This window comes from Meles meles, chromosome 16 (genome assembly GCF_922984935.1).
Source record: "Meles meles chromosome 16, mMelMel3.1 paternal haplotype, whole genome shotgun sequence".
Classification (NCBI taxonomy): domain Eukaryota; kingdom Metazoa; phylum Chordata; class Mammalia; order Carnivora; family Mustelidae; genus Meles; species Meles meles.
In genome coordinates, this window is record NC_060081.1 from 72,263,577 (window position 1) to 72,278,073 (window position 14,497).

Genomic DNA, 14,497 nt, shown 5'->3' on the forward strand with positions numbered 1-14,497 from the left:
CAATTTAATCGTGGCTATAAATGAAGAGCCAGAATCATTTGCCATCAAGAAGAGCATAAGAGGGAGCTGGGAGATAGTCGCACTGAACACAAAGCCGTGTCCGAGTGCAGGTAGCCACATTGTCTGCTAAGCCCGTTCCTTTAAGGTCTGGAGATCACTAGGTCTTCTCGAGGCATTAAAGACATGCTAACAACAGAAAGACTCTCGCTGGCGTAATCGGGACTGAGAGATCACTGAAAGGAGACTTGCGTGATCCGTGAGTCAGCGTGATTAATGCTTGCCCCCTGAATCATCTTCCCTTCTCTCCCGCAGCTTGTCACTTAAACATCACCTCCTCGTGAGCCTTTCCCGGGCTACTCATCTCAGTGGGACCAGCCCTGCCCCCCTCCGTTTTCCCAACTCCCCATCTCGGTTTTATTTTTCTCTTTAGCATTTCACACCAGCAGATATCCTCTTCACTACATTTTCTTCATCTCCCGTCTGTCCCTCCAGCCAGAATGCATGCCCTAACGCACCAGCCCTCCCAGGAGAGGGTCTGGCCCCTGGGAGGGACTCAGTAAATACTTGCCGAATGAATGAACGGGTGCACGGATGACCAAACGGATCTTGTGCCTCCGACAGCTTCATACTGTCTGAATCTAGCTCCGTACCAAATCTTAACCCTTGGGAGGAGCCCAATAAACAGTTATTGAGTGTACAACCCAGGGAGGGAATGAATCAATCAGTCAACGAATTTCTGCCTGGGTAGTGAAGTTTCCAGTCTTTGAGATAACCCAGACTTCTTCGTGTGTATAGGTTTCCGAAGGCCCTAATTCTAAATTCTTCCTGCAGACTGTCTCCGGAACCAAAAGTACAGAGCCTCTGCCAAGAAAAGAGGCTGAAATTCTCAGGCCTCCGGTTGAGAACAAATAGTGCTGGTTTCCCAGGAGAAGCAAGTTAGGGACCCCAAGAAATTGTGGGAGCTCAGGAGGTGTGGGGAGAGCATCTTCTGGAGACAGACTCCTTGCCCGCCCTGGCCGGCACCCCGTGGCACCCCGCCACATGGGAGAAGCCAGCCAGACACACAGGCACACTGCAGTTACTCAGTGATCCTAAGTACATCAAGATGGGCGCCCTGACGCCAGCCGCTCTGAGCGGATCTGGAATGAATTGGGGGGTTGTTAAGATCGCCGACTTAAGCCTCTTCTCACAGGAAAAATATTTATCTCACTGAGCTCCGCTTTTTGGAAAGCTGTGCCTGTAACAGTCCGCATCGATCTAGCAGAGTTTTGGCTACTGCTGGCTTTGTCTCTTCTCCTGCGTCCGGTCGTGTGCATGTGTGTGTGTGTGTGTGTGTGTGTATCCATGATTATTAAGCAATCAGCCAGAAGACACAGCCAGGACACTCTGCTCTTCTTCAACTGGAAAAAAATGGACACAAACTGAGTTTGTGGCAGGAGACACAAGACATAGATGTTTTATCATCAAAGATGCCTGCTTGCAAAAGACAACTGTTTCTTCCCTTCCTTTTTTCTTTCTTTCTTTTTTTTTTTAATCTAATATGCTCTTTTTTTTCCTGGTTTAGGGAAAAAATACAAATGAATGCGACGTGGAAAATAAGTACTCCCATCCTTCCTAGGGGCCACAGTTAGCAATTAGAAAGCAATTTTTTCCATGGCTTTTCTACTCTTAGAGCCATGGGCCTGGGTTTGAATCCCAGCTCTGCCACTTGCTGGCTGTGAGACCTGGAGAGCCATGTTACCACTTGGGACCTCTGTTTTCTTATCTGTAAGACGGAGAAATAATAGACCCGCCCCTTTAGGTTGTTGGGAGGAGTAAATGTGGGAATATACACAGAGCTTAGCCGTGTTTCAGGCACACAGTAAACGATCCACTAAAGGTACCTATTCTATAGGCGGAATATATATCATTTTTATACATGATTACATAGCTCACTGTACCCCAACTGCTTGAGGAACATTACTTTTTAGTCATTGCTAATCTGACAACCCATTCTTTAATTTGCATTTTTAAAAAGTTCACCCACTATTTTCCTAACACAGGTTTTATTCGCTACACTGCTGAATGTTTCCTCTACGCCAAGCATGGGCTAAGGGCTCTCCACCAAATATTTTAATCACACTCCTGGTGTATACCCAGAAGTGACCAGATATTCATACACCCGTGTTCCCAGCAACATTACGCACAGTAGCCAAAAGGTGGAACAACCCGTGTCGCATCAGCAGATGGACAGGTAAACAGATGTGGTCTCCCCGTACACAGGAACACCATTTGTCCTTACACTGGAAGGGAATTCTGACACAGGCTGCAACATGAGTGAGCTCTGGGGACATGATGCAAAGTGAAGGAGGCCAGTCATAAAAGGACAATTATGATATGATTCCTCCTCTGTGAGATCCTTAGAGCAGTCAAAGTCCTAGAGACAGAAAGTAGAATGGCGGGTGGTGGGGGGTGCCTGGGAGGCAGAGTCAGTTAAGCATCCCACTCTTGGTTTTGGCTCAGGTTGTGATCTCAGAGTCATGAGATCGAGCGCCCCCTTCCAGCCCCTGGCCCCAAGTTCTGCTCTGGGCAGGGAGCCTGCCTCTGATTCTCTCTCTCTGTCCCTCTGCCTCTACCCAAGCTTGCGTGCCTAAGCTCGCTCTCTCCCCCTCTCTCTAATAAGCAAACAAATAAATAAATCTTAAGAAGGAAGAGAGGGAGGGATGGAAGGGAGGAGGAAGGAAGGAAAGGAGGGAAGGCAATAATGGTGGGAGCCAGTGCCTGGGGGAGGGGGATCGAGGAGTTAGTGTTTAATGGGGACAGAGTTTCAGTTGGGGGAGATAAAGATGTTCTGGATGGTGGTGATGGCTGAACAGCAACGTGAATGTGCTTAATGCCCTGAACCGTACACTTAAAAATGGGTAAGGTGGGAAATTTTATGTTGTATATATTTTCCTCGAACATAAAGTCTTAATCAATCTTCCTAACATCCTGTAAGGTAGATGGTTTTATTACCAATCCCCCGCCATCCATTCTTTAAAAAATAATGAAAGGAAGGCTCAGAGAGGTTAAACACATTCCTAGAGTCACACAGCTTATAAGCAAAAGAGCCAGGCCTAGATGAATTCTGTGGACACAGGAGTCAGAGAGAAACCAACCCAACTTAAGGTGGCAGGAAAAGTTAACCATGACTGACGGGCCCTCAAGGTTCAGAGTTCAGTTCTAAATTTATTCTCTGACCTTCTTGTGGTTTCTAAAATTGGCCAAACAAGTTCTTCCAGCCTAATCCATGACGTGAATGCATTGTTTTGCAGATGAAGCCTCTTTCCTGGTATGAAAGTAATAAAATAATGCAGATGTGTTTGGAGAAGTCACCCTGCCTCCTGTCCGTGGCGCTCCTAGGGTGACCCGGGACTCACTGATAGCAGAGACATGTCACAGAGCCTGAGTCTGAATTTCTCCTCCTGAATGAACCAGAAACAGAGCCTCTGGAAACAGTGAGGCAAAGAAATTCTAACCAGAACCAAACTTAAAGTTTTCTTGAAGTTATTAATTAAGAACAAAATGAGACTCCTTGGATCGTCTCCAGGGAAGAATTTGCAGGGGCTGAGTCCCCACTTCTCTGGGAGTTATTGGGGTGGCTGACTGGGCCATGACCCCTTCTCAGACATCCTGCCTCTACTGAGGTGGGACAGACATGTGCCCCTTGTGCTCTAGCCACTACTATCTGAACAAGCCTGGGACACTGGACCCTGGGGAGAAACATAAAACTTCTGGTGCCTGGCCAGGAAGGATGAACCTGGACATCAGATTCCCTCCTGCAGGAATATAAACCAAGAGACACGGAAGAGCACTCCAGTTGGTGCAGATGCTTGAGCTGAAAGGTCAAGCATATTTGGAATGGGGTGGCCGTTCTGGGGGCAGAAGCACACAGATGTATGTAGAAAAGGGGTAGGTGTTGTAGCACTCTGGCTCCCAAAGTGTTGAGTGGCTGGATCAAACTTCACCTGAAACCCATCTTACCACTGACTTTTCCATTACACGAGCCAAAAAAATCTTTGTTCAAATTACTTTTGTTAGGTTATCTGAATTTTTATTTTTTATGACCAAAAGGAGCATCTCTATGACCTCTCAAGGTGTCCCTTTTTTACCTGAAATTGTCAGAGTAGATTTAAGACACAGAACCCAACAGACCACACTAAAGCAGAACCAGGCACACAGAAGCACTTTGGCAGAGTTTAGGACTCAGAGCAGTGTCCCTGCACGTCCCGAGTGACGAGTTCCCCTTCTCTGGTCTGAAGCACTCCGAGGAGGGGCCGGGAGGTTAGAACTTGGCTGCAGGGACATGCCGTCCTCACGACAACCCCTTCTCAGCCTCAGAACTACTGTTATCAGAATCTCTCTGAAGGTCCTGGACAAAGGGGGAAGCCAGGAACTCCTGAGGCTGAGGGCAGGTCAGGGGCCTGGGAGAGCGGGCTGGGGCTGGGGCAGAAATATGTCTTCCGTTTCCCTTGGGCCCCCAGAGTACAGCTGTTGTCCACAGTGAGGTTAGCCAACAATTGGGACAAGTAGCCTTCACTGGATAGGCAGTGACCCAGGACTAAAGGCGCTGCTGGGGATAAGATGGGTCTCTTTAAGGCAAAGGGGCTTAGCAGCGAGTGGTGGCCCTGGGATCCACGCTGGCGTCTGATGGCTCCACACGCGGCACCATTTCCAATTCACCGCAGCGAAGCTCTGAGACCGTGGCCACATCTGCCCTCGCATTTCCCTTGCAGCTGGTTCTGCAATCAGCAGCCGCTCCACGGTCTCCCCAGGGGCTCCCGGGAGATGACTGCTGATGAGGGAGAGGATTAGCCACAACCTTGACTCTCCCTCCAGCCTCTGCCAGACCCACCAGAGGCGGGGGCGTGTCCGGCCTACCTGGGAACATCTGCTTCTGTCCTTAGACAGGCTGCGCTGATGAGGACCAGAACCCCCAGAGAAGGGGCAAGCCAGAGAAATTAAAGATGAATTTCCAATCATAATTGACCCCGTCTGTGAAACTGGGTGCTTCTCAAGGGCCAGGCAGGTGCCGGGCTCGGGTTTAAGCCCGGGTAGGGGACATCATGGGTGCTGTCACAATCACAGCGCTCCCACCCCGGGGGGGGGGGGGGAACGGCTGTAGGCATCATCACGGGCCCCCAGATGAGTCAGTGGCTCCAGGACCCAGTATGGATTGGCGTCCTGGGCCCCCTGCTCACTGGCTGGCTGTGTGACGTGGGGGGACGTTGATTCATTTTGAGCCTCCATTTTCTCACCTGCACACTGGGGGGCTTGTCATAGCCCAGAAGTTTCCAGACTGCGGACCGCACCCATCTGCGGGCCACGCGCTCAGCAGGGAGAGTGGGACAGGCACTTAATTCTGCTCTTCCGCCTTGGTGGTGACATTCTCCCAAGTGCACACCCCACCCCTTCCGGGAATGATCTGAGGGCAGGGATCCCACGGGCTTCTCTGTTCCCACCCAGCACCTTGCACGGAGCTGCTGTTGGGAGTGATGTGCTGAATGGCTCTCCAGCGACTCGCATACTCTGTTCTGTTCCCTTTCAAGACAGCTCCTCGCCCAAGAAGTGCAGCTCTCAGAACTGGGCTCGGGCAGATCTGACCTCAAGCCTGGCTCTGCCCTTACTCAAGCATGGCCATAGGGAGCTCTGTCCCCTCCCTCCAAGCCTCCGGTTCCATGTCTGTTCCCAGGGAATAACTCCACCTATTCTACAGGATTGTCTTGGGAAACTGAATTAACTGATGCAAAGCTCTAGGCTTTGTGAGAGGTGCACGGCGGCACCATGTCGGCCCACTACAACCATTAAATCCATAGATCATATATGTCACAATAGACTCCTTGGGGTCAGGACACCCCTACCTTCCTCTGGTCAAATCGTCAGCTGGTCTGGGGCACCTCTGGCGGGTAATAGCTATGTCGGGGCTTTCTCTCTACTTTCTGACTTTCCTAGACTGGTTGCCAGCCATGGGTTCCCGTCCCCAGACAACCCTGCCTCCACCCCCAGAGGGAGTAACTTCAGCATCACCCCCACTGGAGAACGTCTAGTAGAGCACGTTTACTGCCTTTAGGGTGGGGCCTCCAAAAGCCCACTGAGATGTCTGTGGATGGACCAGTGGGTCCCCCAACTTGCCCTGTCTGGCTCCCCGACACCGCACGCAGCTCCAGACGGCACTCCGCGAGAGAGGTCAGCAGCTAAGCTCTCTGCCTTTCCCCGACCTCAGGTCTGTTTGTTTTCCCTGTGCAGCAGCTGTGCAGAGTGGAAATCTCCACGAAGGGACAGACCTCCTCTCTAGGCTAAAATCAGGAGAACGACACAGGAGAGTTCCCACATAACACTGGGCGAACCAAACCTCAGACCTTCTGTTTTCTTATCTCCATGGGCTGAGAAGAGAAACTGCAGATCTGTCTTGGCTCATGTTCTAACACCAGCTGGTGGAGGGAGGTCGGTTCTGGTGCAGTGTTGAGATGGATTCTGAGGCTGTATTGGGGCTCACTAGGAAGAAGTGCCGTGGTCGATTTGCAATGTCTTCCATGAACGGAAGGATGAGAAGGATGTTATACTTGTCACAGAGTTGCGTCCCCAATCCAGGTGCTCTGTAAGGTTCCTCAAAGCTTGAAATGGCTCAGTCTTAAGGTCTCCTGGGATCACAGAAAACTCAAGATCTCTCTGTTGATTTGACCTTATTCTAACAGCACCACAGGCATCTCATGGTGAATGCTCCCTTACCCCTTGTCAGTGCCCACCGTGGAGGCCCCATTCAGACCCCCAAATCCTTACAGCCACCTTGACGGGTTCAGCCAAGGCGATCTCCACCAGCTAAGCTCACTGAAAATCAGTCCTATGATCCCCGACTCCCAACCGCTCCACTGGATCCAGCCATACCTGACGTGAAATCGAATTCTAGATTTTTAAAGTTATAGGAGCCAACGCATTCTCTTTTTTTCCGCTGGACTTTCATCACTTATAACTCACAGAGTCCTGAAGCACAGAGGACTAAAAAAAGAGTTTGGCTTGTATGACAGTGAGAACATTTGGAACTTTGTTCCCATTTGATCCAGCCAAGGCAAGAGGCCTAGAATGCAGAGACAAGATGCCAGTTTCTTCAAATGCAGAGACCCGGGAAACACCCGCGAGGGGTTCCTGTGATAAGACAACCTCTGCTTTGGACAAGCAGAGTCTAAACGGAGGCAAGTTGTCTGGGGTATCCTTTTATCCCCCTCAAAGTGTCATTTTCATGAATGCTTTCTCCTTAGCTTCCCGGGACGCTGACTCTAGCTTGGTTGAAGTTTGTTTAAAAACCTGGGCATTAATCATAAGCGCCCTCGGGAGGGAGCATTAACCACCAACTAGCAACATTAACGTCCCTTCAGTCCACCTCGTCTCCTCCAGTTAAATGGACTGGAACGTCTCCACCTTGTTCCCAGAGGAAGCTTCCCTGCTTGTTCTAGAACATTTCAGAAGGCTTCTGCAGTAAGTTTTCACATATCTGCACGCAGCTCGGCTTCCTGGCCTGGCTCCTCTGCGGTGAGGGGAAGGCAGGGACCACGACAGGGAACTAACAGCTCTGGCGTTTCTGGAGTCTGGCTCTTAGTAAGTTTTTGAGGGGGGGAGGGGGGAGCCAATTCTTTTCTCCCCCTACCCCTCGCCTCCATTCAGGAACCTGGAAGGCACAGCAGCAATGGAAGCCTAGCAAAGGCTTTGATGTCAGACAGACCTGAGGACAAAACCAAGGCTGCCACATTCCTGCTGTGTCATCGTGGACAAGTTGCTTCACCTCTCTGAGCCTTGGCTTTCGGTAAAATGCGAATGATAATACCACCCACCGTGTGGGGCCACTTCTGAGAATCTGACAGCCTGACATAGTCCTTGGCGGTTATAGTATCAGTATTCGTGGTTTTCTCCTTTAGATCAGCTTGGACCAGGGCGGGAATGAAGGAGGATGGAGGAGAGAGAGCGATGGAGAGAGAGTAAGCAATCTCAGAACTTTCGCATCACTCGGCCATGGGGGGTCCTGACAGCGCGCCTTGTCGGCATGCCTGCTCACACTCTGGACACCCAGCTGCCTCGTCCTTTCTGAGGTGAGGGATGGCCCTTTCTTCCCTGGGTGGGGAATCCGAGGCTGGCCCTTTGCCCAGGTCCCAGGGTCTGCCCATAGGGACTGAGCTGTGACGGAGGCTCTGACCACTGAGTCCATGGTACTTTGTCACAGTACCTGAACAGACGAAGGCAACTGTTTTTTTCTTTTGTTTTGTTTTTTAAGATTTTTTTTTAATAGACGAAGGCAACTGTTAAACACACTCACTGCTCTGAAAGTTTCTCCTTCAGCACACTTGCCACGACTCTAATTGTGTGATCATTTCTGTAACAAGTTATAGTGTGAAAAAGAGGACTGTGCTTTCCTCCGTGCCTCTCTGGGTAAACGGTCCTTCCCCTTGGTCCTCAGATATCCATCCGCCGGGGACAATGTGTATTCGTATAGAGGAACAAACAGTAGGATCGTGGCAATATTCAGTTGCTCATAATGAAACCAGATTTTACCACAAAACAGTAGATTTAAAACTCACCACTGTGAGAAAACATTTTTTTTTAAGTCTTTAGGTGCCAATAAACATAGCAAAGGCGTAATACTTTCCCAAACTGTCAAGAAAATAGAGGTCTCCCTTCACCCACGACCCCAGGCTTGCTACCTAGGACAGAAGGAGAGCATGCGTGGAAGGGAGGACATCCTGTTTCTCCTCTCTTCACTTCCACCCGGAGAGCACAGGGGCATAGAGGAGGGCGGTGGTGCAGAGAGGGGACGCAGGGGCTACCTGGGTTCAAATCCCAGCTCTGTCACTTAAGAACTCTTGGACCGGGAGCAAATTATTTCACATCTCTGTGTCCCAGTCTCCTCATGCTGTAAAATGGGACTTGAGAGAACTTCCTCACAGAGTTGCTATAAATGTGTGTAAGTGTGTGAAGTGCTTAGTGTAGACTCTGGCATTTGCAAGCATTCTAAGTTCAGCTACTTCTATTTCATGTTATTATTTATTTATATTGTGTTTGTTTGCTTGTTTGTTCAATACAAGTAAAACCTGCTCCAAAGGCAGGGGTTTGCCGTCACCCCCTGGAGAGCTGAGGGGGAAGCTGCATTGAGACCACCGCCCACCAGTTTAAGTTGGAGGGACAGTGCAGATGCCCCAGGTTGAAAGAAGGAAGCCTTCCCCAATGTTGCACTTTCCCTGGCTACACGGGGACCTCCCATGGCTGGGAAAGGACCCAGGATGTCCCTTTTCATAGCGGGGACCCTGTGTTAGGAGGGGTAGACAGCCCCAGCAGGGTCAGATGCAGTGGAGACAAGGGCTCTGAGCCAGTGAAGAGACAAGTCAGCCAGGCAGGGCTCCGGGCCCAGAGCATGTGTTTTTCTAGCCGCCAGCTTCAGCCCCAAGTGCCAGAAAGGCCTGTAATGATCCTGGACAACAGAATGGCTAGAGACACCGACCCGCTCTAGCAGGGAACCTTAGGGTTCCACACCCTATGCCACCTTGGCAGGGCTAAGGATGGAGCAGAAGGAAATCCGAGACAGAACATTACCTAAAGAGCTCAAGTACTGGGTCAGATTAAATTGACCAGATTAGACTAAATCGAGTGCTCTTCCTTGTTGCCCTGGGACTAGGGTTTGTGAGAAATCTCAGCTCAGTTACAGGAAATAATGAAAAGGCTTTTTTTTTTCTTTCCCTGCAGAGGCACGTGATGCTGTGGGTAAAGATGCTGCCTCCAGGTCCGTCACCAGCTTGCGGCTGCTGGGGACAGAACGGCCCCTGTCCGAAGTGCGCTAGGCGCTGCACAAACACCCCGTGAAGAAGTGAGGGGGCCGTTCACTCCCGACTGAGCGGTGGCGGACCGGTCGCGGTCGCGTGGGTCTGGGACAGGGGAGGGGGGACTCTCCCCGGCTTCCTCCGGGGAGGGGGGCCGACAGGGCTCCCGCCGCCTGGCCTTTGCTCTCTCCTCCTCGGTGCCAGGGGACCCAGCGACTTGCTTTAATAGAAAGTCACAAAAGCCACGTGACACCACCTCCATCATCGGTGACTCAACCGCGTCCACAGACACCTGCACGCACACACGCATGCACACCCACACGCTAGGCACCTGCGCGCATGTGCACACGCACGCACATACGTGCACGCACACGCGCCTGCGCATGCGCACCTGTCCCCTCACGCAGACATTTTCCAGGCGGGCTGACTTTGCCAAAGCAATCGGCCATGCTGGAGAAGGGTCCCGTGGTCGGGAACGGAGGGCGGCCACCGCAAGAAGAAGTGACTCCTGCACTTCTGAGCCAACCGGGTAGCGGATGCTGCCTCTCCATCTTGAGACAAGTGGAGCCCCACGGACGCCTTGCCGTGCCTGTGACAGAGCCCGAAGCAGAGGACCCGGCCGCCGCGCCTGCACCCCGACCTGCCCGAAACTGTAAGATCAGAGGCCTGTGTTGTTTTAAGGCATTTAGTTGTGGGGACATGTGTCATGCAGCGGCGGATAACTAATCCAGCCCCTTGTTAGCTCTGTGCCCCTGACCCAGCTGCTTAAATTCGTGTGTGTCCCTCGATCTCGGAAGTGACAATTAGTGCACCCCCACCTTCTGGGCTCATTGCGGGGACGGAAAATGAACAAATGAAGGAGTGGGACAGCTGGCTGGAGCAGTGAGATTACAGAAGCAGGAAATGAAGCCGGAGGGGTAGGGCAGAGAGCGGCTGGGGGGAGTCCTCACTGAGTAGCTGCCACAAGGCCAAGTGCCCTGCCTGCACCCCCAGGAAGGTCCCTCCCCAATGTGAAGCCCCACCTCCACCCTCACTTGGTCCCAGTGAGTTTCTCCTGGGGCCCTAAAGGACCAGTGCTCAGGGGTGCCTGGTTGGCTCAGTCCGTGGAGCATGAAACTCTTGATCTGGGGGTTGTAAGTTCAGGCCCCACACTGGGTGGAGCGCTTACTTAAAATAAAGGACCAATGCTCAGAGCTGCCTGCGCTCAGGGTGCCCAGCATCTTTTACCCGCCACCTAGCCATCCCCACGCTGGGTCCTGCTATCCCTTCTTCGCGGATTATGTTCTCCATGGAGCTGCTGTTGCCCAAAAGCTGGCCAGGCTTGGTGCCATGGAGACAAACAAGCCGGCAGCCACAGCATCTGATAGCTCTAGAAACTGACCCTCGTGGGACAGCCGCAGCCAGCTGGCATGAGTGCCATGAGCTGGCCACCGCTCCTGGGCAGTCAGCCCCGAGGGAGATGGGGATAGAGGAGGGGGTCAGCCTTCAGCCTTCACATGGTAACAGATGCCTGACTTCAAGTCAGAACAGACTTTCTACTTGGAGGCATGTCCAGCCTTCCCTGCCCCAGGTCTTTGTGATCCCAAATCTGAGCTGGCCCCACTGGGATGGCCACCTCTTGACTATCACCGCAGTTTTAAGGGCCCAGAGATGCACACATCTATCCCCCGTCTCATCTGGGGTTGGAGCCACTTGGGCAGAAGGGGCACAGGGACCACATGGCTGTTGTCTGTCCTCCTTTCACTGCTGAGCTGGGGGCATGAATCAGACCAATAATGTCTGCAGGCATGCACACTGATTGGCAGTCCGCAGACAGCCCACCTGTAGCAGGTGGTGGCTCATGGTAACCCTAGCCCTAGCCCTAGCCCTCCTCCTGGGTCCTCCCCACTCAAGCTAATCCCACTTCTTGGATTTTGGTCACTGGGGCTGGCCGCCTGGGTGACAGCCAACATTATCACTGGTTTCCCAGTTGCCCCGAGGGGCAGAAACTGGGAGAAACCTCCTGCACCAGGTGCATGCAGAAAGTTAGGAGCCTGCCCCTAGACCCACAGCCAGAAGGCACAGCGCTGCTTCTCTCTTGTCCTGACTGGCTCTTCTCTGTACCCCAGCAACCCAGCATGATAACAATGATTAGCATTCTTGAGAACTCTCTCTGGGCCACTAGCTCAGGAAATCCCCGTACACCTCCAAGGTAGGTTCTGTTAGAATCCCTGTTTTACAGAGGGGCTGTCTAAGGCCTGGCTGGTCGGTGGGAGAGGCAGGATTTGAACCCAGGAAGGTCTGGCTTTGGGGCAGTGCTCTCTGTGATGTGGCTGGCTCCTACACACGTGCTAGCCACTCTCTCAACTCTTAACATCCCCCATCCCACCCCTCTGGGGTGGGGGGGCAAAGTTCTGCAGGCTGGCTTTGTTCCTAGGGAGCCCCTGATCTGCCCAGGGGCCTCCAACTTGCTCACTGGCTAGGAGAAGGCTCCTGGCTCTCTATGCTGACAGAGCATACAATTCCTAAGGCCCCCAAAGCCCCAGTTGTTGGAAATTACAATCCTTCCTCATGACTCCGAGCTCATGGCTTTGAGAGACTCCTGATTGCACACATCTCCCATTAGCCAAAGCAACTTATTTCCATGGCCGCGACACAGACGTGTTAAAAGGTAAACGGCCATACATCATCTGGCAGCACACTCATTTTTCTTTGTCAGGCTCCATTCCGGCCCACCAGGCCCCCGCTCTCCCCTGGCTGTCAGAGAAACAGCTTCATCCTTCCTGCAGATGCCTTCGCCAGGCCTGGCCCAAGGAGTTGGGGTTTGTGGACCCGACAGAGGGAATCACTTTGCGAGCATTCCATAGCATTGTCTCGATGACGAATAGATCACACCTTAATGGACCATTTTTCAATTTGTAAGCCCAAGTCAAGATGCCTAAAATGTTACCAGATGTCAAGAATGACATGTATGCGTCTGACATGCTCTTACACGCACAAGGGTCGCAAGCTTTCTGCCTGCCCGAGAGCCGGGCACCCGTGACCCCAGGCAGAACACAGCTTCATGTTTGCCGTTGTGAAAACAAGATCCAGACCCCGCACCACTCCCCCTGCCTTTTTATAGCCTCTTTGGGGGAGATGTGTCTGGAGAGAGTGGAGGGAGATATGGGCCAGGAGACAGCATAGCTCGAATGGCTGGGACTCTGGGAGAGAAAGGACGATGACTCCAAGCCCTTGGAATGGGATTGGAGGGTCTCAAAACCTTGCCAGCTTTGGAGTCAGAGAGAATAGGTTTGCTCCCAAATGTGCTATTTACCAGCTGTGTGACCTTACACGAGTCAATTCACCTCTCTGGCCTCAAACAGAGATAATCCTAGAACTCGCTTTACAAGGCTGTGGAGAGGGCTGATCGGGGCGGGGAATGAAAGCACAGAGGAGTGCCCAGCACATTCTTGGTGCTGCACGAAGTCGGCATGAGAGGCACTATAGGAAGGGCTACTGTGTCCCAGGGGCGGTGGCCCCCCAAAGTCACAAAGTCCCATCTACCCAGGGACTTTGAGTGTGACCTTATTTCAAAATGGAGTCTTTACTGACAGAATTGGTTAAGATGAGGTCACACTGGATTGGGGTGGCCCAATCCAAAGACTGGTTTCCTTAGAGGAAGAAGAAGGCCATATGAAGGCAGCGAATATCTGCTCATTCATTAGTTCACCTGCTCAGGCCAAGGGCAGCGGCAGCCGAGGCCAGCTCCCCCAGGGCCAGCCCCCTGGTCCAGGGAGCCCTCTGACCCATTCAGTACCTGCGGACAATTCCTAAGGTTATCCCTGGATCTGGATTTGCTACGATCGCTGCTGCTGAGTCGTTAGCGTAGGGTGGAGAGGGGCAGAAGAGAAGTAAAACCAACAGCAAGGCTCCCCCACCCCGGGTCAGGAGTGTTTTTCCACCAGGAAACCAGAATAGTTTGTGTGAGTTTGTTCACCCTTTGTCCCAGGACACAAAAATGTCAGAAATGTGCAAGGGCTGTGGCCACAGAGGGACACTGTATCTCGTCCCCGGGGTCCATTTCCTGCACGGGGCAGAGGGTCAGGGTGAAGACCACTGCACAAAGTCAGGACAAGTGAGAGCTGCTGTGTACACCGCGGAGGGGCGTTGAAGCTCCCCTTTCTCTGGGCCCTGTATTTCTTATCTGTAAAATGGGGTGATGAGGCCTGATCCCTCAGCTCACAGAGTAGAGCAGATGTCGTAAGTGCGGATACCGTCCTATGGTGCTCTCTCCTCTGTTCTCTCGAAGGGGTCAGCAGCATGGGAAATGAGTCCCTCTAACAGGGCCTCTCCCAGACCCCACTTTATAACAGACTTGACACCATCAATCCATCCATATGTGTTCACTAAGCACCAACTGTGTGCGCAATGCTGCTCCGGTTTCTGGGAGGCTGTTTACAACCATTACCACTGCTGATGATCAAGGTCAGCAGTTACCACCACGTATCCAGCATTCATAGACCCTGAGCTTTGCCTCTCTTAATCCTCAAGACACATCTGCCAGATCATGCCATCACAACCACATTTTTGAGAGAAAACTTAGTTCAGAGGGAGTATGACTTGCTCAAGGCCACACAGTGAGTCTGGACTCCCTTTAGACTCTGCTCCAAATGAGACATTCTGCCTGCAAGGACCCACAGCCCAGTGCGGTGAGATCT

General features: G+C 52.1%; 2 protein-coding genes across 8 annotated transcripts in view; one reads left to right on the top strand and one right to left on the bottom strand.

Moving 5' to 3' along the window:
- Positions 1-14,497, bottom strand: part of RIPOR3 (RIPOR family member 3) — a 74,204-nt gene that overhangs the window by 49,076 nt on the left and 10,631 nt on the right. The gene's annotated exons all lie outside the window — the stretch shown is intronic.
- The window catches only part of LOC123927275, a 40,224-nt gene continuing 35,974 nt past the window's right edge, over positions 10,248-14,497 (top strand). For all 5 annotated transcript variants that reach the window (XR_006815395.1, XR_006815394.1, XR_006815396.1 and 2 more), the window contains exon 1: positions 10,248-10,470. Coding sequence is in view for 2 of the 5 variants with exons in the window: in XM_045981840.1 (XP_045837796.1) it covers positions 10,266-10,470 (205 nt within the window). In the remaining 3 variants the exon portion in view is untranslated. The remainder of the gene's footprint in view (positions 10,471-14,497) is intronic.